The 26,238-nt window shown below is 44.0% G+C and overlaps 1 protein-coding gene across 1 annotated transcript in view; it reads left to right on the top strand.

The window, feature by feature from the left end:
- RYR3 (ryanodine receptor 3) overlaps positions 1-26,238 on the top strand; it is a 418,103-nt gene that overhangs the window by 67,751 nt on the left and 324,114 nt on the right. Inside the window, exons 4-10 of the mRNA XM_075532282.1 lie at positions 6,991-7,065; positions 9,865-9,943; positions 16,688-16,800; positions 17,724-17,823; positions 21,991-22,084; positions 24,409-24,483; positions 25,872-26,028. Coding sequence (XP_075388397.1) covers positions 6,991-7,065; positions 9,865-9,943; positions 16,688-16,800; positions 17,724-17,823; positions 21,991-22,084; positions 24,409-24,483; positions 25,872-26,028 — 693 coding nt within the window. The remainder of the gene's footprint in view (positions 1-6,990; positions 7,066-9,864; positions 9,944-16,687; positions 16,801-17,723; positions 17,824-21,990; positions 22,085-24,408; positions 24,484-25,871; positions 26,029-26,238) is intronic.

Here is a 26,238-nt window from a genome sequence, read left to right as displayed (position 1 = left end):
TGACATGGGTGTTGAAAAGCAAGCATTTCTAGAACCACATCACCATCTGACTTGAACCTGCATGGGGGGAAAAGTTCCTTTAAGGAAGGGTGACTCGTTTGCCAAGGATTCTGGCAGGGGGATGGCACCAGCTAGCGATTTGGAGAATAGGCAAACTTCAAATACTTTGTTCCTTGAACACACACCATATGCTGTTGCTCCCCTGTGCAGTGCATTTTCCTATTCAAAGATGTTGTAGGGATCATGTTACCAAAAAAAAAAAAAAAACCCATAGGAAAGAACCAGAAAAAAAAATTAAAAAAAAAAAAAAAAGAACCAGAAAACAATTAGCTGGTTATGCAATCAGCCGGGTGACTAATTCACTGTTGTCTATTTCCATATCATTCCTACACACACTACGACTTGAAAGCAATTTGCATTCTGCATTTTCCTCTGTGGCATCGAGTGTTTGTTTTTCTGAGTTTCTGTATAGCCTCAGTAATCCTCTTCTTTCACAGTTAACAGGTTAGAGTTTTCTAGAGAAGCCACAGGATTTACTGCACAATTCTTCTGGAATTTTAGCTTCTTTCCAGGTTGTTTTTTTTGCTTTGTGTGTCTCTTTCTAATGCTCTTATCCTAACTGTATGCATATTATTTTTTGCTTCTCCTGAATTATTCCCAGAGGAGAAATACTACAGCACAGGCTATGGACTTGGTGCAGATCTGTGGACACCCCACTGTTTTGCCTTCCAAGCATGTCCCCGGTGCCCCCTTGTGCACAATGGCACCCGCTAAGTCACAAGCCTGACGACATGGCTTTGCCCATTTTTCCAAAGTTAGTGGGATGTAAAATGACGCCTAAAAGTTACTTTAGATGTCATTCCTTCCATTATTACAAAATGTTTCCTTCCTTTTAAATGTATACCTGATACTAAATGTATTCCTGATAAGAGTCCTGTATTCATATCCTTTTGCCTATATCTATGAGTCTGAGCGTCTTTTTCAAAACTTCATTTCAAAACGATTCGGAACACTTTTTGTAAGAGTGTCAAATACGGTCTACGCTCGTAGATGTCGATGTTTCCATTGTGCGGCAGTTGAATCATCTCGGCGCAGTCCTATCTGTCTATTGTTTCCTTTGAGCCTAGCTGTTGATTCACAGCATGGATATAAGTATTTGGTTTGTAAAGGAATGTGGACAATTTTATTACATGCTATTTCTAGAATTTAATTTTAAAATGAAATATTCTACTCTATTATCCATCCTGAATCTATCTTTTATGTTTCTTGTGGTTCCAACTGAATGCTTTTCTGATTCTATGTAGATATCAGACATTTGCTTAATTATCTTGCCTTTCCTCCTTTGTACCGAGAAGATGCTTGGATCAGATACACGCGCATGGTTAGTTATGTGTATGGACTATCTATCTAGATTGTGCTACATTCTTCTTTTTGAACCAGTACCAGAGTAAATTAATTTTACATTGTAGCATTACTACAGTGTGGTCCCTTTAAAAATATTTTTCTAGTTTATTTTTTAGTATTTTTATTTTTTTAGTATTTTATAACAATTGGTTGAATTAAAAAATATCTCCTTTTAAATATTAAATTAAACCATCCTAAATCTGCAAGTTAAACTTGCAATATCACTTTTGAAATTTAGTATTCTCATTCGGTCACAAAGTAAACCTTCCATCAAATAAAATTTTATGTTATGAAATAAGGGTGGTTTTTTTTTTTTATTTCATTTTTAAGGTCCCAGTTGTAATTGTTGTTAGGTGCCTTCAAGTCGGTTCCAACCCACAGCTGACCCATATCTGACCCTGTGCACAAAAGAACGAGCATCGTCCTGTCCTGCGCCATCCTCACAGCTACTCCTAAATCTGAGCCCCCTGGTGCAGCCACGATGTCAGCCCATCTTGCTGAGGGCCTTCCTCCTTTGTACCGCCCCTCCATTTTACCAAACACGATGTCTTTCTCCAGGGACTGATCTCTCTCGACAACATGTCCAAAGTAGGCAAGGTGAAGTCTCACCATCCTTGCCTCTGGGGAGCACCCCCGGGCCTTACTACTTCTGTTGTTGTCGTCCTTCATGTAACATTTTGTGACAAAACAAAACCTCCTCTAATTCAACAACTTCTACATGTATAATCCAATGCCATTGATTACATTCTTCATGTCATATAACCATTATTGATATCCTTTGCCAAAGAATCCACTACCATTAACATAAACTCGATGCTGCAAACAAAACTCATTCTCCTTTGCCCATGGGTAACCATTGGTCAAGTTTGGTTTCTTTTTTAGTAAGTTCCTTGATGCAGGACTCAGGTTGGACATTTCTGTAGTTAAATTGCTTTTAAAAAGGGTTATATATACATAATCACAATTCGTTCGCATGCTCCCTCCCCTCTCCCCATCCATTATTTGTTCCCCAACCCCCTCAGCCTCCCCATTCCCCACCCCCTCCCCGCGCCCTGATAAACCACTGTATCAGTTGTCTCCATGCATCTATTGCTTCTGCGCTTCACACACTGGGAAACCCAATTGGGAAAAAAAAAAAGCAGAAAACTAAACAGCAAGAAGAAAATAATACTAATAGAAAGGTAAAGAATATAGAGTAAGGAGGAAACAACCACCATCAATATTTTAAAAGCCAGAGAAGAAATTTCTGTCGTGGATCAAGTGAGAAATATTTGAGCCTAGAGAAATTTCAAGCTAGGACAAGAGGGGGAGGGAAAATAACCAATGGTCCTATTACACCATGGGTCAATTCACCATAACCAGGCTTGCAATCATCTGTCTGATCTGCTCTGGCCTTACGTCTTTCAGCACAGACTGGTTTGGCTGCTAGCAGCCCACAGCACTTTCAGTGTTCTTCTCCAGGCCTGCGATCCAACTGCATCCAGTCTTCCTTATTCGGTGTTCCTCTTTCACACACATGACACAGCAGGGAATACCCTGGTTTAGGCCAGGCTCACCTTAGACCTCAAAGTAGCAGCCTTGCTCTTCAGTGTTCTAAAGAGGTCTTGTGCTGCAGATTCACCCCACACAACACATCGTTTCACTGCTGCTTCCATGAGCACTGATTGTAGATCCAATCCTGATGCCACATCCTTCTTCATGTAATCCAGCTTCTCTGATGATTTGCTCAGAATACAGATTGAATAATTATGGTGAGAGGATACAATCCTGATTTTTAACCATGGACTATTCCCTTGTTCTGTTTTCCCAACTGCCTCTGGATCCATGTAAAAATTCCTCATAAACATAGTGGGGTGTTCTGGAATTCCCGTTTTTCTCAAGGCTATCCATGGTCTGTTATGGTCCACACAGTAAGATGTTTTGCATAGCCAATGGAAGACAAGTAAACATGGTTCTGGTGTTCTCTGCTTTGGGCCGAGCGCCATGTGACACCAGCTATGATAATCAGTTACATGTCCTTTTCTGAATCAGGCCTGAACTTCTGGCCGCTCTCTGTCAATGTGCGGTTTCGACCGTTGTTGATCTGAAGCAGATTTTACTTGCAAGATCTCATTTATCTCATTGATTTCCTAAAACTGCAACATAGCAGTTGTTAGATGAATCTTGCAGTGTTTACTAACTGAATATACTAGTGCTGCTTGCTAGTGTTGTTTATTTCTGCTGTCAGATATTTGGGGTGGTGGTGGGGGTGTGTGTCTTGTTAAGGCATCTTTACAAAGGAAATACAAACCACCAGGGAACTGTAAAAGAGTTTCCAACATGCAGAGCAAAGATTGTTCGATAACTTTCTAGAAAGGTCTTTTGCTTGGATAACCAGAAAGTAGACTAGAAGTGAGTGATTGATGAAAGGAGAGACAAAAGTGAAGCACACTTTATCCACACATCCAGAAAGTGACTGAGCTTCATGCCCTAAAAACCCTTCCTTTGTAGCACAACTGACTTAGGTTAGGTTCATTAAGGAGCCTTCCTGGGGCTTTCAAAGACTCCCTAGAACATGAGACCCTGCTCCTAGAACAAAGTTTGAAGTTCTGGCTTACAGTCTTAATATACTGCCAATCCCTGTATTAGAAATGTCTGACTTTGGGACAATTTCTATTGCCCCTTAAATGTGATATGAAATTGTCCCTCTAAACCATTGAATCAATCTCCTACTCACACACACACCCACAAAATCCTTATTGTAATCCCTGTAACTTGCTGTATGCACAGCTTTTGAATCGCTAAAAATGAGTCCGGTCTTGCACTTAACAACTAAGTAAGAACTGGTATGCAACTGTCCTGTCTTAAAAATCCATTGGGGAACTGATTTCCTTTATAACCCGAACTCGCTGCCATTGAGTCAGTGCTGACTCTTAGTGACTCCTTGTGGGTTTCCGAGGCTGTAATTGTTGACAGGAGTAGAAAACCCAATCTTTTCCCCCAGAAGCTGCCCGTGGTTCTGAATTGCCACCCGTGCAGATCACAGCCCAACACATAACCACGCCACTGTCACCCAAGGACTGCCTTATTTTCTGTGGCTGGGTAGAAGCAGACTCCACCCCACCCTCACCTCACTGGACATATCAGCTTATTTTACCAGGTGCCAGAGTTTTCTGGTCCACCACCATCCTCTGACTATGACAAGAGGCCTTTTTACCACCTTGCCTGTTGACCCCATCCTGTCACGTGGTATCAATTCTTCTTCCACCCATGTTAACAACCCAAGTCACTCGGAGCAAGGAGCTAAGGCTGACATTTGGGTTTTGCTGAAGTCTCACAAAGGCTTGGGACACTCTTATGAGCAGACCCACCTCTTCTGTACAACACGACATGGCATGTTTTTCCAGAATGAGCCTCCAGCAATGGATGACTTCTATAGTTCATGGTTAGACCTGAGTTCAACTCCAAGTTGACCACTTGCAAAGCAACCATGGAAATCATCTTAAATTCTCTGTTCATCTCTGTTCATTCTCTGTTCCCATCTATAAAGTGGAGAGAAGGTGACAATCCCATTCATTCAGGAAATCTATCATGAGTGCCTCCTACCTGTCAAGAGACAGAGAAAGGGGTTACTTTTATGGCAGAGAACCCAACAAAGGCCCCATCGCCATGGAGAAAATAGCCACTTCCGTAAAGATGTCTATGGTTTGTAGCAATACTTTCTGACTTGGACCACATCCGTATACATCAAAAGACAACAGGCGCTAGCATCAGCCATCAAAGAGCAGGCTTGTCACGGTACAAGTTTATAGGCAAATTTGCCGTTGGAGTGACAAGATGAGAGGATTCAGCATGACTAATGTTAATGTAAGCTGCTGACGTTCATTTGTAAAACAAACTAAAGTTTATGCAAACAATTTCAAGAAACGTGGAAATATTGTGACGAGCGCTGTATTTTCTATATAGTATTGAAGTCTGAAGAGCGCTTACATCGCTCTGGCATGGTGGGGGAGCGGCCGGACTGACACTTAGCTTCTTTCTTTCTGAGCATGACCCATGGAGCTTTCTTTTCTGCGGATTCATTGTATGACAAGAAGAGTCAATCTCTTTGACAGACATGCTTCTGTTCATTTAAATAGAGTTGAAATTAAAATATTCAAGAACTGATTATCCCGACCTCTGAAATGGCTCCACACTACCCAGTTCTCCCTCCTACCCACCAACCCCCCCCCTTTTCCCCCCCAAATCATGGTGTTAGGACACAATCCAGACATCGCACCACTCAGTAGTTCAGTCATGTCTAGCTGCGTTGTACAATCATTTCCAGTAGCACAGTCACTTTCAAAACATTTTCTTCCTTCTTGTGCTCGTTGTTATCAGCTGTCCGGTACCTCGTCCCTCTCCTGCAGTTCTTATTCTAGCTATTGTCTCAATAGATTCGCCCAACCTGGCTTTTATATGCCAAAAATACACAGAAAGGTACATAACAGAGATCCAAGAACGCTATCAACGGTAACAAAACACACCAGATAGAAGGCCCAATCTAGGCGTGGGGGGAACAAAACATTAAAAATCCCATCAAGTTCAAAGTGTATCCAAAAGGAGATAAAATGACAAGGTTTGACCACTCTCCCCCTCACTGTTCCGCTGTGAGCAATGGGCAGACAGGGAAGAGGTGGAAGACCTCAAGCTCCCCCCCCCCCCCTCTGCTGGGCTGCATAGTTTGGGATAAAATGTGCTGCTGAAGGAGGGGCCTTTTGCATATGGAAGGGAGTCTTAAAATTTCTGTTCATAATTAATTTTTGTCTCCAGCTTTGGATTCTCTTCCTGTGTGTGCTTGGGAAAAGATGGAGCTCAAAAATCTTTGCTCAACATCCCTAACAGGTCGGGGCGGCTGGTGATCAAGATGTTTGGCCTCTGTCTCTGCGGACAGGTTAAAATTGTTGATTAAAAAAAAAAATCGAGAGTTCCCTGTAGGTTTGTTTTCCGTGCTGTGCAGTTCGGTGCAGTAGGATTACCACACTAGAGTGGGGCTGTGTTTCTCATGCCTCCCCGCCCCACCTACTGTTAGGGCGTCCATGGAGCGAGCAAGAACGGGGCTCTGTGGTGAGGCGGAGAGCCTGTTGCAGGGTCTCCTGTGTTAACTGAGTTCCTCCGTAAAGGCCCGGATTTCAGCCAGCTCTTGCTGGTGAGCTTTGTGTCCGCAGGACCCTGGAGCACCCCAGCCTGTAACCCTGTACCTGCCTTTCTGTTGCTACGCTGTAGTCACATTACCTTTGTTTCTCTCTCTCACTCTGAATGCTTCTGAGAAGTTTCAAAGGAAGGTAAGCGGTGCACCTCTCGTTGATGTGCGTCTCTGGGTGTCTGGCCCTGGGCAGGGGCTGCTTCTAAGAGGAGGCTTGGCCTCACGCGCGTTCCCACAAAGATTGCACGGCTGTGGTCACCAGTCTCCGCCCTCGCCCAGGCTGGCCACCAGCTTCTGGATTGAGTCTCTCAGGAGCTTTGCAGTAGATCTCCCTGTAGTGTTTCTCCCAGAATTCCTGGGCTGCTGGTTCTCAGAGAGGCCGCCACAGCGCATGCTGACATGTCCCTCCTGATTCCCCGCAGGCAGCACAAGGGGGTGGTCACCGGACCCTGCTGTACGGCCACGCGATTCTCCTGCGACACTCTTTCAGCGGAATGGTAAGCCCGTCCTGCGTGTTCGGTTCTCCTTTCCAGGAGGAGGCGTGGCGGGCGGGCTGGGGGAGGAGGCGAGGAAACCGGCAGTGCCGAGTGGACAGTCATGGGGCATGCGCGCAATCATAGAACCGTGTGGTCTTAGCTTCCTCCTTCATGGCACTCACCTCAGTAGTTGCTTGGTGTCTGACCCCTAAAGAAAGAGCGTGTCATTTGTTTTCCTTCTCACGAAACCTAACCCCCACCGAGCACAATGTCGACATGTAATAGATGCTGAATGGATGAACGAGCAAACGAACTGGGGCGTAACCAATTTTTATAGTAGCCAGGTATAGCCAGCGTAGATGAAAAGCCAGTCAGATGAGACCTGGGGGAAATGCCATCTCTCGTGCCCAACTCAACGAAATGCAGTGATGGTCACTGCCACCAGTCCTGGCGGAATGTGAGGCCGTGATTAAGCGCTTGGCTGCTAACCTCAAGGTCAGTAGATCAAACCCACCAGCCCATCCCTGGAAGAAAGGCGTGTCGGTCCACTTCTGTAAAGATGACGGATGGCCTTAGAAACACTACGGGATGGTTCTATTCTGCCCTGTAAGGCTGTTGTGAGTCGGAATTGAGTCCGTGTTTATGCTAGTCCAGAGATGGGAGAGCCCCAAGAGGCAAGGCAGTCACCAGAGGCCGATTAGGAAATGAATCACGGTTCACCAGAGTGGCGCTTACTGCAATGTCACTTGAAAAAAAAGAGCAGCCACTCATTAGAAAAACGTCGTTTGTCCAATAGAGATGTTATAGATGTTTTTGCAGTATTAAAGGAGAGGAATGGTGTGACCTCAGCGCAGTATACTAAGTAACGATTCCATGGTGCGCACTCCCAATTCTAGTGTCTCCTCACTTGTTAGCAATGTAAGAAAGACTTGCTGTCTTTCTCCACTTCTATGTTGAAAAGATTTGCATCAGATCCAAGATGCGGTTTCACACGTTTGCACCTGCAGCATGCTGCGAAGCTCATCCCCAAGCAGGAACAGCTGCCTTTTAAATAATTGATTTATTGCAACTCTTTTCTTTTTCTTCTTTATCCGGAGCCATGGTGAGAAACTGACCTTTCCAGCCTGCACATTCATCCATTACAGTCTTTCATGGCCACAGGCAGAGGGGAAAAATGACCAGGGGGAGGGTTATCAGAGTGGGAGTTGGGGGTGTTCAGGGAATAGGGAAATAATAGAACTGGGAGAGCACTATTTACATGTTATTTGACGTTACTTTTTCATTCAATATAGTATCAATTTTGTTCCATGCTATGAAGCATTCTTGGTGAATTCATCTTTTGGAGTCTGGTGCTTATCCATAGAGTGAAAGCTATCCCAATTCTATCTCTATCTGCCTAACGAGAATAAACTAGGCCTCAAACAACACACATCTCAAAGCCAGTATCATAGTAGATTTAGGAAGGCTTACATTACTTAATAGTAGCTCTCCACCCTCTCCCTACCCCATAAAAAGCACAACCAAATGTAAATTTTAAAGGGGCGGGGAGACAATTGACATCAATTCCATACTCGCTTGATCCTTTGAAGATCAACTCTAGGAATACACTGGTGAGATGTGACTCTGGACCGTGCAGTAATCGACAGCTTCCTGGTGTAGAGAGCTAGAAGTGGAGACGGGCTTCAAGTGCATAGCAGCTCCCTACCCACCTGAGTCTAATGCTAAGATGCACAATGTAGCGCACCTGCCTACAGGGGAGTCAAGGACACTCACAAGTCCAGAAGTTGAGCTCCTTTCCTTTTTGAAGTGATGGGCAGCCCCTGGGTTACCCATGACACCTGTCCCTGTCTCCGTAAGAACCTGTAGGCATGTGATACTGAGTGCAAACCATTCTCACCCTGTCTCACTTGCATGCACATGGAGGAGCCCTGGTAGCACGGTGGGCTAACCATGGAGCTTGTCCCTGCAAGGCTGGCAGGTTAAACCCACCAGCTTCTGCACAAGAGAAAGATAAGACTGTAACGATGATAGTCCCATAAGCAGATACCTTGGAGGAAGGATTGATTGGACATGGGGCTCAGGACCATATCAGAGGCCATTAAGGTCATTTATATGAGTATGGACAGGGATGTTACAAACCTGTGGGTAGCCATTGGAGGTGTAACTACTCATCTTTTCCTGTTGGATGGAAGTAAGAATGGGGCTTACTTCCCCGAAGTAAGAGTAACAAAAATAAAAAATACCTGGAAGCAAATGGTCTAAGTGACCATGTGAGCATCACTCTCTACCACCCTAGGACTAGAAAAAGTAGATGGTGTCTGGGTACCACTTCCCACGGCTCTGAAAGGGATCAAATTAGAAGGTCATGGATTGAGTGGGAGAAAGAGATGAAACAAAGCCCTAATCCTTGCAGGGGAGAAGCAGAGGTTTGGGAAACTCCTGGGGTTATGTTCTTTAGTCACTTTGGGGGGCTGTAACTGAATTCACCTCCGTGGCTCAATTTTCAGTCAATTGAGTATCATATAATATTTCATCCCCAAAAAAGTTCCAATGCTCAATCCATTTATATTGCTTCTAATTTAAAAGTTTTCTTCAGGTGTCTTTGGACTAGAGCATCTTAAATATTTCAACCTTACCGTATAGTCCTACCAGTTAAGTGACTGCGTCCTTAGATAAGAACAGTTTTGATGCTTTAAGTATATTGCAGAATCTTCTCTGACAGCATGGTACACTAAACTTTCAGTGAGCAAGGTAAATGAGTCCTTTTCTCAGTAGCATTGGAAGATTGTCACTTCACTAGCATCTGCTCTTGTTTCACAGTATCTAACATGTTTGACTACATCAAGATCCCAGACAGATAAGCTTGCCTTTGATGTAGGTCTACGGGAACATGCCACAGGTGAGTCAACCTTCCCAGATCTTCTGCTCAGTGGGGTCTTAGGCTGGGGTCTTTCAAGAAGAACATTTCCTTGGTTATTCATTTGAGGTTCCGAACAAATATAGTAAAGAGTATATCTGATACAATTATAAACAAAAATGAAGTAAGGAAAAAGATGTGAGAGAGAAACTTGGAAACCAAGAACGAAGGAGAAAATAGTAGAGGCTTTCAGAGAGTCTTTTTTAAGTTGAGGTACTGAAAAATATGTGGATAAATCATTGTTGCTAGTAAATTCTGGTAATACCAAATAACTGCCAAAAAATGAAAGGCGACCTTTAAAAATTAGTACACATACCTAGTATAAATACATATACATAGGGTACAGATAAACATATACATAGTGTTTAGATCAATGCAGTTGTCCCATTTTTTATTCTGTAATAAATTAGCTTTTTTTAAGCCAGTATTTCTCTTAGTCAGTGTCATCCACTATTGGGTTTTTAACCATTCCAACATATCCCATTTTTTTTTACCATTTATTTTTGTTTTTCTTTCAATTTACTTACTTTGAACTTGCAATTTCACAATTATAGCACTTCTCAAAATATAAATCTAGTATTACTTACAATAAAAGTAACATGATTTTTTAAAGCATGTCAAATAATTGAGGTGATACTAACAAATATATAAAAATTGGTATATGTATGAACTTCTAACTAAACTTTTATCTGGTAGAATGAGAACACTTTAAAAATGGTATAAAAAACACAGTTCTCACTCTATGATTATATAGCATTCAATTACCTTTTACTATCAGTGGGATATGGCATATACTCGTGAAACAAATACAGTCAAAATATTGACAGATACATCCTAAGGATAGTAATGTCCAGGATGATGCAGTTTCTTGCTAGAAATGAAGGACAAAGGACTAAGACAAATGTCTGAAATCATTCAAACACTTCCTATGGGTTATTCCAAAGACCAGCGGTGCGTTTTGCCTCCATGAAGGAAACCACTTGGTCAAAGCTGGGATGACCCGGGAAAGGAACACTGGCTGTGAATATTTGCAGGCAGTCTGGTCACATGTCAAAGGCATCACACATGGAGTTGCTGCTCCATTCCAGAGTTCGTCCTCTGTACCAGTCAGGATAAGTGATCTGGATTAAATCAAGCAGAATAGGGATTGAGAATGCACTAGAAAGACACTGGGTAGAATCTACTCTACAGCTGAACGCTTGGAAGAAATGACCGGGACCAAAGAAAGGCCGGGGACAGTGATCCTAGGTCACATTGTAGAAGGAAACTAGCTTCCTTGTGGCCTCTAAAACCATGACACCCACCCTCCCCCACCAATGGGAATGGGGCTGTAAGTCTGAGTACCTGGAGACGAACAAGAGCCCATGTGGTTACTCTGCAATGCATATACTCTTATAAGGGAAAGACCCTGGCTGTCCGGTCTTGCAGTTCTGGGTGGGGGTGGGGTGGGAATCATAGTCTAAACCGCTGGCGCCTGCCGCTGCTGTCTTGCAGAGTGTGGTGTTGAAAGAGTGCCTGGGAGACCCTCTTTCCCTCTTTCTGCTCTTCTGTTCTGGTGCCAAGCAGTAGAGGGGACTGGTGTATGCCTGCTATATTTATTTACTTCCCCTAAAACAGGACTCTACTTGAATTTTGAGTTTTCTTTGCTTTCAGCTAGTGTTATTCTTAAAATATAAAATTCCTCTAAGGTGTTGTCAACCTTTGCTGAAAATTACAAAATAAGTGAAGTGTGTCACACTCTGAATGTTAAGTTGGCCTCTAAATAGAAGCCAGCTGTCAGTCTTTGAACACGTGGCTGGAAAAGTCCTATATGCTCATTCTATTTATATCAGTGACATGACTTTCGGTTTTCTCAGAGTTGAAGAGAAACAAACACCATTGTCTAGTCACGTGTTTGAAAAACCTGATTTTACTTAATTATTAGCGCCTCCGATAAAAATAATGGGAAAATGTAATTCTCTTCAACGCCTCTTTAAATTTCTCCTTGAAACCTAGCCTTATTTTTTTAATTTGGCTAACCAAACACATGAACCAAATCAAATTCAAGTTGACCAATCAAGGTATGCAATAGCATTGAACAGCTCTGCTTGGAGACCTACGGTCTAAAATAATTGCCCTTCATCTTCCTCACTCCCAACCATCTAATGTCCTCGAGGAACTCTAGCTTGGTCTTTGTGAGGAAGAGGAAAATGCAAGTATAGCCCAAGTCATGATCAGACTTACTTCCTGGAATGAGTCTGCTGTGTTTGGGAGCAGAGTCGATGGAATCCCACAGTCTAACACCCTGCTAACTGCCCACATAATTCTATGGCTCAAAGACTTACTCAGAATTGTAAACAAGTAAAATGCTGAATAATAAGAAATATACCCACTTCTGTGGAGTTGATTCTGACCTATAGCACCCTATAGGACAAAGCAGAATGGCTCCAGATGGCACCCAAGGGTGTCAGTCCTCACAGAACTGAATGCCACATCTTTCTCCCAGAGAGTAACCAGTGGATTTGAACCACCTACCTTTCAGTTTGTAGCCTGATGCTTAACCTCCTCTGCCATCAGGGCTCCTGTGAAAATACTAAGTAGTTGAATTACTAGAAGATTGTGAGAGGGATTTTTTTTTTTTTGGTGGGGAGCAGGGGCAGTGCAGAGAGTTCCTTAAATGTGAAATGTCTTTCCTTGAAACACTGGCTAAGGAGCCAAGTGGCACAGTAGGTTGAGCATTGTACTGCTAAGGAAAGGTTGGCAGTTCAAACCCACTGCTGACTCCAGGAGAATGACGTGGAAGTCTGCTTCCATAAAAATTTGCAGCCTGTGAAGCCCAAAGGGGCTGTTCTACTCTGTCCTAACGGGTGTCAGTGAGTCAGGTTTGGGAGACACTAGCTCATAAAGTTTGACTTAGCAGAACTGGTGGTCATTTGACCCTTGATTTCTGTTACTGAATCTTTTCTCTTCTCTTAGAGGTTCTTGTGTTTCTAGAATTCAGATGTTTATGAATTTAGACAGGAGCAAAGAAAGATGGGGTACTGCGACACACTACACGAGCTGTTATGTAATTAGGGCCTTTGGCCCGTCCTGTGCTCCAGCACCCAGATCCATCCCTGTAGACACCGGGAGAACAAAGCTATTCTGAACTATGCCCCTTCCGGAATGCCGTCTGCATCACGGGGGCTTTTGTTAGCCCACTGGGCATGTAGAGGATATACGAGGGGCTTCAAAGGGTTCTCTGCAAAATGGGGTCAAAAGATGATGGAAAGCACCCACAAACTTTTTGAAGCCTTCTTGTACATTCAATGCACCCCCCGCCCCCCGCCAATGTAGAGGCCAGCTGCTTTTGTCATATGATTTTAAATGTAATCAAAGTTATACCCCTAAGTACAGAGAGAAATCGCACTCTAGACTTATTAACAAGAGCAGTCCCCTACCTGCCCTCCTGGTCTGGATAGCTGCTCCTCCGAGGCTCTCTTCCTGGTGTTCACCTGTCTGTGGATAATGTGTCTTCTGCTTGCTCACTCACTGTGCTGGTTGAGGTATCATCTTTGGGGGTCCTAAATAAATAGCACTTTACCACATTCTATTCTTTGATCTTCTCTTCCCACCTCCAATATAGTTACATCGATTTTTATGTACCGAATCAATGTCCATAACTATCATTTGCAAATGAGCAGTATAATGGCAGATTCATGTTCTCATGTTCATTTAATTGTCTTGTTTATCGAGTTTTCTGTGTTACACTCACTCGTTGATTTTCAAACTATCCCGGAGAGCATCGTGTCTTTTCTATCTGTTGTATTTTCTTCTTGGAGAGTTCGTGATGGGAACCCCCGTGTTTTGCCCCAGGAAGGATTGGCCGGTCCCTAGCCCTGCCACAAAGCCTTGATCCCGGAGCTTCCCAGCGCCACCACCCGATTGCCTTTGCCTCTCTCCTGGAATCTCTTGTGTCTCCCTGCGTGGTTTGCCCTAGCACTTCACTTGAGTGAGGAGCACCTTACCCAAAGCTTTTACACAAAATATTCGTGGGAGGGACATTTTTTTCCTTTATTTTTTTTCCATTTTTTTTCTTAAGAGTTTCTTAATTCTAGTTTCAAAATAATTCATTACATCATTCTTGTGGCTTCTGACTCACAGCAACCCCCGTATACAGCGGAACCAAACACTGCCGCTGCTTGTGCTTAAGCCCATGTGCAGTCGCTGTGTCAGCCCATCTCATTGAGGGCTTCCTCCTCCTCCCTAACCTCTACTTTAGGAAGCAGGACGTCCTTCTAACATGTCCAAAGTGCACAGGTTGGAATCTGACCATCCTTGCTTCTTGAAACCTACATTGGAATTTGTTGGGTTTTTGTTTTTGTTTATTTTTTTCTAGCTCATGACTTGGCTATTAGGGAGTCTATCTCTTGCTTGCTGGTACTTTGTGTGTAACTTGTCTTAACTTCTGAAAGCTACTGAGCACTCTCATGCGCTGCTGCTCTAAGGTGTCTTGGGGTGGCTCCTTTTTGCTCAGAAGTCTCAGGACTAGTTCTTGCAGGGGGGGGGGGTCTGCTCTCCACTCTGCTGGGTGCTCTGTAGGCCTTTTTGATCTGGGATCTTTTCGCTCTGGAAAGTTTTGATATCATGGGTTTTTAAGGCCTGACTTTTTCCCTTTCTGTTCTTCCTTTTGGTATTTCTGTAGAATACTCTGTTTCGTTGTTTTCCGTCTGCTTTTCTTTATTCGTAAGGGATTTTTCAAGTTTATCATACCATTTCTTTTAGGATCACTCATTTTTGTATTTTTGGTTCGGAGGGCTCCTTCATGGGTGCTTTCATGTTTGTGCTATGATTGTAACTATTATCTTGTTGACACGATCAATTGTAAAACACTGTGAATGCTTTTCTCCTGTTCTCCATAATCTTTGTTTTCTCCAAGTCCCCCTAACCCTCACCTGTCCCCCATTTTTCCTTTGCTCCTGCCATTCAAGTGAGAGACTTTTCCTGAGATAATTGAGTGATCTTTTGTCTCCATTCCTGTTTATGAGCGAGGTAGGCAAGCTGGTTAGAAGTCCTGGGTCTGTGGCGGTGGTTTATGTCCTGAGAAGCCTCATGTTTGAGTGATCTGATAGGGACCTGGGCGTTTCTCTGGGAACTTTCAACAGCATCTCTTTATCTTGTATGGCGGGGCTTCTCTGAAAAGCAATCTTCAGATTTGGGGCCGAGGGATAGGTCAGCCGTGCAGCTGGCCTTCTGGAAGTTGAGAAGTGAAGGGAGGAGGAACTGAGCTAAGTTTTATTAATTAGGATGTTTCATTGAGGTTTCTTGATGGCACGATTCTGAATTCTCAACCATTCCAGTGGTTCTCAACCTGTGGGTCGCGACCCCTTTGGGAGTCAAATGACCCTTTCACAGGGGCCACCCGATTCATAACAGTAGCAAAATTATAGTTATGAAGCAGCAATGAAAATAATGTTATGGTTGTGGGGTCACCCCAACATGAGAAACTGTATTAAAAGGTCACGACATTAGAAGGTTGAGAACCACTGCATTAGCCAAAAGGTGGTTGGCTCAAACCCACCCAGTGACCCCTTGGAAGGCAGACCTAGAAATCTGCTCCCCAAAGGTCACAGCTGTGGAAAAGCCTGACACACAGTTCTGGGTCCGCACGGGTCTCTCGGACTTGGACTTGACTAGATGGCAAGTATACCAACAGCAGTAACAACAGCTGTATTCTGTCTTCAGCATCATCTTTTACTTCTTCCTTGTTTAAGATGACTGGGATTCAGAGAACAAATCCTTGGTGGTCTGTCACTTTATGGATTAAGCTTCGTTTCTAAGAATTTGAGTCATCTGACTATGAAGGGGGCAGGGAAAGAGATACAGGGGATTGAAGGCTTCAGCCAGCCTTTCCTCCGTCAACCCAGCCTGCTGCTGCTTCCTGAAGTAGCTGTCTCTTACTGCTCCAGTGGCCTTCTGGGGGATCTGCAGTAGGAAGAGACTTGCTTCTTGGTGGCTGCTTCTCCCCTATGTCCTTACCCAAAGTCTCAGGTTTTAGATTTCTTTGGACAAAACGTATCTACTTTTTTCCCTTTTCCCCTAAATAATAATTTCTCTGCCCTCACCTTCTTCTGTGCTGTCTTAAACTTTGTGTATTTAGGCCTTGGAAAAATCCATGTACTAACAGCTAAGTAGAATTTTGGGGGGCTGTGGGTGGAGGGATGGGAGCAAAGATTAAAAATCAGGGTATGTGCAGGAGAACAATTAAGTCAATTCTTAAAACATTTGAGAGAGACCATGAAGACAGCAAAGGAGCCCTGGTGGCACTGTGGCTAAGGCACTGGGCTGCTAACTGTCTCACGGGAGAAGTGTTCCATTACATCTTCCAAGCCTGGGAAGCTCTTTGGATCGGCTCCATTCTATTCCACAGGGCTTCTCGGAGTCAGAATGAACTCTAGCCTGGTGGGTTTATGAAGAACAAATTTTTCTACATATGTTTAAAATGCTCAAAAACGTCTGCATTCTCACTGCTAATGATGTTTCCAATGCACTGGTCTTGTATGTGGGAATGAGAATTATAGACACGAATTAAAAGCAGATGTGGGACCAACTTAATGCTTCCAGATAAATCAAAGTGGAGGCTGAAATAAGTGTGTGTGTGAGAGAGAGGGAGATTGAGAAATATCAGCCAGTAGGAGGAGGGCAAGAGGCAGAATTAGGGGCACCGGCTTCTATTATGCCATGCCTAACTGCTGGAGCTTTGTGTAGGAGAAGCCTGCTGGTGGACCATACATCCTGCTTCCAAGCAGAGGTCGGAGGGAGAGAAAGTTCGAATTGGAGATGACCTCATCCTCGTCAGTGTGTCTTCTGAAAGATATCTTGTAAGTACCTCCTAATGAAAGTGTCATTTTCAGAATCTTGTCCTAGAAGGATAAGAGAACTGAGGGGGGAAAAAAAGCTGGGAAAGATAGAATTTGAGAGGTGAAGAAATTCACTTCTCTGGTAGATTATCATGGTGCCTTGAATTTAACTATTAGTCCACCCTTTGGATTATAGTGGCATGTCCAGAAAATGTTACTTATATGCACTAGGCACTACTGAAGAATGACAACAACTTATATTTTAGTGACTATTACTTTGAGTTTATCACACTGCTTGGTTTCATTGTTCAGTAAAGAATCCTGGAAGAATGAGATTCAGGAAAAATAAGCTTATGCTGGTGGGGGAGGGAGGGGAGAGGGAATTTAATTAGGTCAGTGTGAGAGGTGTTATAAAAGGTTGAAAATACAGGTAAGATTTTGCAGCTGGAAGATGGGCAATATGTTTTAAAGCTTTTGGAGGTAAGGCAAAAGACGGCACCTAAAGATCTGGAAAATGCCGAAGATGAGCTTTACCTCAGAGTTTATCATAGAGCAAACCCCATGGACAGGCATTCACTCTGCCTAGTCCAAATGCTAGAGTGACCCCCCCCACACACACACCTGTTTGTCATTCCCCTTATCCTGTGAAGAGTAGGCATATAAAATGCCAGAATGGCTCCATGGTGGATCGGGGAGATCCAGCCAAGGGCATGAAGCCAACAGTTGTCGGCTGCTCTGTAGCTGCCCATTTCTTCTTCCCTGTGGATGAAGTGCCCCGCTTTCAAGTTACTTCTAGACTGGGTGGAGGAATCACCCACAGGCTCTGTAGAAAGAGCCAGGTATCCGTGAGCTGCTTCATTTCAGTTCTTGAAATTCTAGGTGAGCTGCTTCTATCTGTCCTGCACTTGTCGTTTAAAGGTGTCTCGTTTCTGTTTCTGCCGCAGCATCTCTCAATATCAAATGGGAATATACAAGTGGATGCCTCCTTTATGCAAACACTCTGGAATGTGCATCCTACATGCTCAGGAAGCAGCATCGAGGAAGGTGTGCTTTCCAATATGCATTCAGCTCTCAGCCTGCCGGTCTGTATTGTTCTGTCTGTATCGACGTATTCTGCTTCCCTGCGCTCCTCCCTGAGTGCTTAGCTGCATGGCTTTGCTTGCCTGCGTTTCTTTCTCTGATATTGGTGTGGATGGGTTTCTGACTTCCAATCACACACATATCCCTGACTTTGTTGTTGTTGTTTTAATCATTTGGAGTCCAAAAGGTACAACTGGCTGCTCCCATAAATCCTACGCAGGGTCAGTATGAGTCCGAATTGACTTGATGGCAGTGGCGTGGGCTTTAGCATTATATGCACTGAGGGCTTTGAGATGCAGTTTCCCTTCTGCAACTGAGTTTTCCTCCTAATTTATGGTTACAAGTGATAAGCGTACAGACCTCAGCAACTTGTGATTTAGAAGAGGTTGCCTGCCAAGAAGGTGACATTGTACATATGCATCTCGCTATACAGGTGGGAGAAGGACTCGCCTTATAATAAGAGGCTGTGTAGCCATTTGTTTTTCACTTGTATTTAAATGAAATGTTCTCCGTATTTTATTTTTCCCTTGGAAATAAGATCAAGCTTCGTTGGACATACCTTAGTCTTTGGAGATACTCAAAGTCAAGATGCTCTTTCAAGTTAGGCGATAGACACACTGGTTTAACTATGCGGGTCCCTGTTAGCACACACAGCAGCTAAGCACTTTGCTGTGAACCCAAAGAATCAAACTCCCCCATTCAAGCACACCAGCTGTTCTGCGGGAGAAAGGTGTGGCCACTGCTTTGTAAAGATTTACAGCCTTGGAGAGAGAGCTGCTCTAGTCTTGTCCTGAAGCATCACGGGGAGTCCGAACAGAGCCCAGGGCAGTGAATTTGGGGGCTTTACATCCCTCATACATAAGTCCATAACTGAGCAGAATGGCCAAATGTCAGTGACCTCTGGGCTATTACATTATATTGTGGTCCTTGGGAGCGTGGTCAGATGTGTTTTTGTTTTTTTAAGCATTCACATCACAGGTTTTCTAACTGTTTTGAATCCTGGCTCTGCTCATTTTGAACTTGATTTGACTTTCTATGGTGTGATGTTTGAAAATAGAAAGGAGACTGCGGGTTACTCAGGTGACACGCCAGCTACAGAAGGCGCCATTGTCAAACGGAAACATCAGGAGATGACACAGCCTGACCCTTTTCAGCCGCACATGGAAGACTTATTTTTTAAAAAGCAGAATCTGTGCCCCCTCACCTTGCTGTGCACCCTAATTACTCACCATCCTCAGTCTGTTGGCAGCCATCCCCTTCCTATCAGGAATCAAGATGTATGTGGGTTTCAACTTTTCAATTTCAACTCAATATTCTTTGTTATGAAATGAAAATGTTTCATTTTCCCTGGAAGAATGAAACTCCTTCCCGGTACCGAGAAGACTTGTGGGGATTAATTAAGGAGTGCTTGAAAATCTTGTCAAAAAGGCCCTGACCCACATGTTGAGAGCCCTTGTGATATACTCTGGGTAGCTCATCTCTTGAGGCATCTCGCCTTTGGCATCCACTGGGAGAAGCCCACTTCAGCCATGTAAATGTAAGTGATTCTCATCCGGACGCTTTCCCCCAACATGTTCCATTAGGAAAAGGTGTGACATATCAGCACTCTGTGGTTTTCTCTGTGTGAGTAAAATATTGATTGCAGGAGCCAGAGAACTAGAAATGATGAACTACAATTGGACCATGGCCTCCCTGTCATGAGATGATGGAAAGTGTAATCAGGTGCCTGGTCAGAGAGGGTTTTCATTTTAAATTAAGTGGCTCTTAGAATTCTACTCCAGTATATCTTGAATTACTTTTGGAGGGAAGTATCTTCAATTAAAAATAAAAGGAATATGAATTTTATATAGAAGTTAGCATTTCAACGATTTTACATGTGTAATCAGGTGGTGTTATGTTCACCGTATTGCACAACGTCATATCCTTTTCCACCCTTAGTGGAAACTAAACAAAAGCCAAACCAAGTGGACTGCCATCGAGCTGATTCTGACTCATGTCGACCCAAGAGGATGGAGTAGCCCTTCCCTGCGGGTTTGCAGTACTGTATGTCTTTGTGGAAAACCTTCTCTTTCTCCCACCTGTGTCGGTTGTTAGTTTTGAACTGCTGACCTTGTTGTTAGCAACCCAACTCATAAGCCACGATGTCACAGGGCTCCTAACAGAAACTAAGTGCCCTTTGATTTCCCCAGTCCCCCTACCTGCCACCTCCTGGTAATCATCAACAAGCATTGGTTTCTATACATTTACCTGTTCTCGATAGTTTGTGCAAATGGGATCAAACATTATTTGCCCCCCGCCCCCGTCTTTATTTTCCTGAGCTGCTTTTTTTTCTCTTATAAATCATTTTATCGGGGGATCTTACACCAGTCCATACATCCATTGTATCTAGAACATTTGTACATATGTTGCCATCATCATTTCCAAAACATTTTCTCTCTACTTGAGCCCTTGGTATCAGCTCCTCTTTTTTCCCTCTCTCCCCCACCCTCCTACCCTTGTGACCCTTGATAAATTAAAAATTATCTTACACAATCTGCACCCTTTTATGTCTGGCTATTTCACTGGGCAGAATATTTGGGGGGATCATAGCCTGTGTCATAACTTTCTTTCTCTTTTGTACCATTTTCCTTACATGCACAATTCAGTGTCATTAATTACCTTCATCCTACTGGGCAGCCATTACCACTATCCATGTCTAACTGGGGTTTTGCTTTTGAATGAATAATATCCCATTATACTGGTGAAAGGAGGAGTCCTGGTAGCACAGTGGGTGACAGGTTGAGCTATTACCTCCGGTGTCAGTGGTTCAAATCCATCAGCCACTCTATGGGAGCAAGATGAGACTGGTTGTTCCCATAAAGATTTACAACCTCAGAAATCTAAGTTCTGTGGAGTTCTATAGATTTGCTGTGAGGTGGAGAGGACTCTGTGGCAGTGGGTGCACATGTATGTTCTTCATCTTATCCGTTTACATGCCAGTAGGCCCTGAGGTTGTGTCTACTCTTTGGCTATGGTGAATAGTGCCCAAATAGTACTGGTGTGAAAGATTCTGTGACCAGAGAGGAGAGGGGAGAAGATACAATGCGACTACCATACGATCCAGGAAGGCTGGGCCAGTAATACCTGGAATGAGGAATGTCTGGGAGACATGTAAGAAACCCTAAGCCTGTTGAAAAGTGAGCCCACTGAAAACACGCTTCTCTCCCCTCGTGGGACGTCTACCCACGACTTCAATCATTGCCCCAAATCGTTTAAGATAGGCCCTAAGGTGATCGTTCTACAAGCCTGATGCAGACTTGAAGCCTATCGAGTCCATACGTCTCCAGAGAGCAGGCTAGCCGGGAGGACTGTTACTCAGGGGAATAACAAGTCCCGTGGCTACGTGGAAGGAGAAACTCTGAGAGAGGCTCCTTTCCCGCTCTTGTGTTCTCTGAATGAAGGCTCGGAATTTGCATGAAGGCTTGGAGTCCCCATGTCCTTGAAGCTCGTTATTCTCCATTTCTGAGCTCCATGGCTACTGACATCCCTTCCTTGTTCTGAAAGCTAAGTGCTTGTCGGCAGCAGCACCTGCACGGGTCCCTTTCAGGTTGCTGGGGAGTCACCAGTGCTGTAGGACTCACACCCAGGTGAGACCCAGGTGGTAGTGAAATAGACTGAGGCATGACCTTCATTTAAGACAGAACCGAATTAATAACAACTTTGCACCCAGCACCTTAGTTTGCCTATGGCTCCAATATGGTTTGAATTCGGCCTAAAATATACAAGTAGGATTTCACCCAGGAATTTTATGTTGGGTATACCTTGTATTTATCACCTAGATAATTAGAAACTCTGTATCCTAATAGTAGCAACTGAATTTTTCATTTTGGCCCTTAGTAATACTTATTGTTTCTAGTTTTATCTTTTCATGTTGGACTCATTCATGTTGGAAACCCTACTTGACTTCCAGTGTTAGAATGGTTTAGCCTTGTCCTTTTCTACCAGGGGCTTGAATTCACAGAATGTCATTTCCCGTATACATATCAAGTGGGTATTTAAGTTGCTCACAAATCTGCCCTTTATAACATATAACATAGTGTTCCCTGTACTGAAGTTCCACTTGCTTCATGGTTGAATGCAATTGTCTTACAGGATATCTACTTGGCGGGCATGTAGTACGTCTCTTCCATGGTCATGATGAGTGTCTGACGATACCATCTACAGACCAGAATGATGCCCAGCACAGGTAAGCCCAAAGCTTCATCCAGACTCTGGCTGAGGCTGAAGAGTTTGCCTTTGGGTTGAGCCACAGATGGACCTGTAGGGTGGTTTTTGCTAAACCTTCCTCCTGCCAGAGGCTCCAGATTGTCAAATGACCACGCAGTAGAATTTGCTTATTGAACAGCTACGCTCTAGTGCTTCTACGTAGGCCCCTTCTACAATGCTTCTTTATTCCTTCGTTTACTTTGGTTGATCCTAGGTCTTAGAAGCTTCTGGTAACATGACTTGTTGACCTAAACCCCCCATTTGAGTGATAGCAATCAAGGGCCACATTAGAAGCCCTTGAGTGACACTCTCATCGATGCCTGCATGGATTAGTTGCTGTCAAAGCCAGGAGAGAGAGAGAGAGAGAGAGAGAGAGAGAGAGAGAGAGAGAGAGAGGCAGAGGCAGAGGCAGAGGCAGAGGCAGAGGCGCAGGATTTTAACACAAATCTGAAGTTATTGCTAAAGACTCTTGTCTCCTGTGTGTCATCAAAGGAACCAAATACAACTTTAAAATCAATCAAATGGGACGTCAAATGAAAAGGTGTTACATTTTCACCTAATTCTATCAGCCATAATCAGCTTTGCAATGCTCGGCCAGATGGTAAGGCTAGTCACATGCCTGCACTATGCTCAGAAGGGACAGCCATCCAGTTCCTCACCCATGCAGAGTCCCTGGGTGCTACAGTCAGCCTCAGCATCATCTGCCATTCTCACCCCTGGTCAACAGGCCCGGAGCACTGGATTCTGGGGATTATGAAGGAAGAGGAAAAGGGGAACGTGTGAAACAGCCTAGCAGCCACCAAACACGCACGTGATTTGCCTGCGGTGGGGCTCACTCCCTGGGGGAAATCAAATCTCTCCACTAAAAGCCTGAGAATAGCCAGCTGCCTCTCACAGGGTGGAAATCCAGGATCAGCAACCTGGCATCCTGAGCGCTGATCCTTGGCTCTGCTTCGGGCTCGTCAAGCACACGGGGATAAACCACTGAACCTATTGAAGCCAAGGAGAAGCTGTCAGCCAAGCTTTCAAAGTACCTCAGCTCACCACCCACTCTTGCCCTCCCCTTTGGGAATTATTTTAGAGAGAAAGAACAGGTTGTTTCTCCCTCTAACCTTGTGAGACTAAAGAGAACAAACCACCAAAACATCCCTGGTGGGAAAGACCTTCAAGAATCATCTGGATGTTGGCAATAGATGGCCTCCTTGTTCTTACGTAGATACTGCCACCTCCATGACCTGAGGCGAGCTCCTCACCTTCCCCCTCCACCTCAGAGGTGTTTGCAGCCCTCACTGCTGGACAGACACAGTGAGAGCTCAGCAAATCCTCCAGGGAGGCCAGAAGGTCAAGGAGGTATGATTGTCATCCTAGGCCCAGCGCAGACATACCTGAGGTGATAACTCTAACATGAGACTGTCTTCCATAATACTCATGTCTCCTAATAACATGTACATTTGAAGAAGGTTTAGAGATATTCACCGACCAGAGGCGATAAGAGATATCCTGACTATAAAGGCAGTGCAGTATCCAGGAACAGGGATTTTTAAAAAGGCAGAGACATTAATGGACAAACTGGTGCAATGAAAAATGAAGTCTAGTGTATAACGTTAACAATACTGAGCCACTGTTGGGTCTTGAGGTCTGTCAAATGTACCAGGGCCACATAGGGTAACACAGTACTAGGGAAAAGGGAATAAGAGTGAACAGGAGCTAGCTTTTCAACTTTCCTGAAAATTTTAATTTTCTCCAAAATAAAACAATGATTTTTAAAAACACATGGAAAATGATCCACAATGCAGAAGACAATAGCACGGCAATAAAACTGTGAACACAGGAGCTACTCGGTGGAAATATTTGTTCCACGCTTCCTCGAACAATAGAAATGAGTTTGCACTATCTTGAACTTCAGTTTTGAAAACACAAGTACATTGTTAAAAGGTACAAGATGGCATCAAGGAGCTGAATCTGAAGGAATTGTAAAACCTCTGTATCAGATCTCAGGGTGAGGACTGGGCTATTTTAATTTGTGGAAACAACCATCCACCCCACCCCCACCTTCACTGTACACTTTCCTGGAGTTCTGCGATTGTGTGTGTGTGTGTGTCAGACAGACAGATGAGCAGTTCTTCCTTTAGAAGATGCTATTCCTCTTAAGAAAATGAGACCAAAATAGAAGGGGGTTTGTTTTGCTGACTGAGAGAACTTGGAAGAACCTTGGGGCAGGAACAGGCCCTGCAGGGAGCTGTTCTCTGCCTAGTGCTGATCCGGGTTGTACATACAGCAGCTCCTCTCCCACTCTGCTCTCAGGAGGATATTCTATGAAGCTGGTGGAGCTGGGACACGCGCCAGGTCCTTGTGGAGAGTGGAACCCCTTCGGATAAGGTAATGCAGGGTTGGGGTAGTGCTCACTTTCCAATGGTTTTACTTTCTTGCCAGCACAGTCCATTTTCTTGGGTATTTCCTTTGCTCCCCATCACCTGGCTAATTCTCAAACGTCCCTCAGTGCAGATCCGGCAAACCTTCTGAACTAGTCTTTGAAATGTCTGTGATTCCTAAAAAGTAAAGCCACACGTGCACATTCTGCTCACTCGCTGCTGCATCTAGATGTTTTTCTGGCTTTAGCATTTGCATTCTCTTTCCAGCCTTGTTCAAATTCTGAAAGCAAAGCGTTCACAGAATATCAGGCCTTACCTTTTGCCTACGGACCTTTTTAAAAAGTCATCCTAGGTATGTGTACATAGTTCTAGTTAGGTCTGGTTCCTCATTTCCTGCGAGGTCTAAATTGGTGTTTCCCAAAGTGCCCACTGTGGAACATTGGAATGATGGGGATTGCAAAAGCAGGTACCTATACTGTATTCGGGATTATGAACTACAGTACAAAACTTTTCCATTGCTAGGGGGTCACGGAGTACTGGTGTGTTTTTCTGAAATAGGACAATAAGCCAAATAAATTAGGGAAACTATGATGTAAACACAAAGAGTAAATATTTTATTAATATGATTTAAATTCAGTGGTGATCCAAAAAGTCAAAGTAGAAAATCGCTTAACATTTTGATATGTACTTCTCTTAAGTTTTTTACTCTAACTTAAAAAATTACTTACTCCAGGGTGTTCAGTGCCTAATGTTTTTCCTCTAAGCTCACTGTGACTTTTAGTGAGTGCCAGTCTCTGAAGAAGCCCCCAACAAAGATTGACATTCAGCATGGGATCTCCACGATCTCAACCCATCATCCTGCTCAGCTTTTTACCCCACATGACTTAGCACCTTCTCACATGCTACTACCCATTAGACAGCTTTATGGGTCTTGGGATTATCGTCTGCCCCTCTTTGGCAGGTGTTAAATGGCACAGTTATTTTTGCTATTTCTCCTAAAGGTGGAATTGTTTGTGTTCAGGTAGCACTACCGTAGGTAGGGGTCTGATGTAAAACAAATCTTTAATTAAGCTCATCTTTTAAAAGCAAGCTTCTCAATTCTTTTCGTAGTCGTTTGCATCAGGACACTTCAGTGGAATGAAGGACATTTTGGAAGGATGGAACTCTTAGTGATATTTAAACCAGAATTGACTTGCCCTCAGGATTATGGTCATTGGTCCTGTCCTTACGGGAGGGTCAGAAAAGTACTCAAAAATATATGCATGCTGAGTTTTAGACAGACATGAAATCATGAAGCCTTGTCCCTTAAGGGCTGAAATGCACAGGCTAAATATTGAAAATCGGGGTGTGTTTTTTTTATACAAACCTAAATGCTCGTTCACTTCGCTTGTCCAGCTGGAGTGGCAGCAACATCAGATGGGGCCAGGCTTTCCGACTCCGGCATCTCACCACAGGCCACTACCTGGCCTTGACAGAGGACCAGGGCCTCCTGCTGCAAGATCGAGGAAAGGCAGACACCAAGTCCACAGCCTTCTCTTTCCGGGCATCAAAGGTAAGGTGTCATGAAGGGGGCTTCGTCCCTGTGGTGACAGTGAATGCGCCAAAACTCCCCCGTGGAACTCTGACTGCAAAGAAAACCAGGAGGAATCAAAGGCAATTGGAAACAGGGCCTACCGTAACCACTGCCTCCTCCTCGGATTTCCTGAATGAAATCCATCAAGGCCTGTGTTCCTTGGATGAACGTTGAGGACTTGAGAAAGAG

This window comes from Tenrec ecaudatus, chromosome 14 (assembly GCF_050624435.1).
Source record: "Tenrec ecaudatus isolate mTenEca1 chromosome 14, mTenEca1.hap1, whole genome shotgun sequence".
NCBI classification, from domain to species: Eukaryota; Metazoa; Chordata; class Mammalia; order Afrosoricida; family Tenrecidae; genus Tenrec; species Tenrec ecaudatus.
Note: the sequence above shows the minus strand (reverse complement) of the source record. Positions and strands in the feature narration are given on the sequence as shown.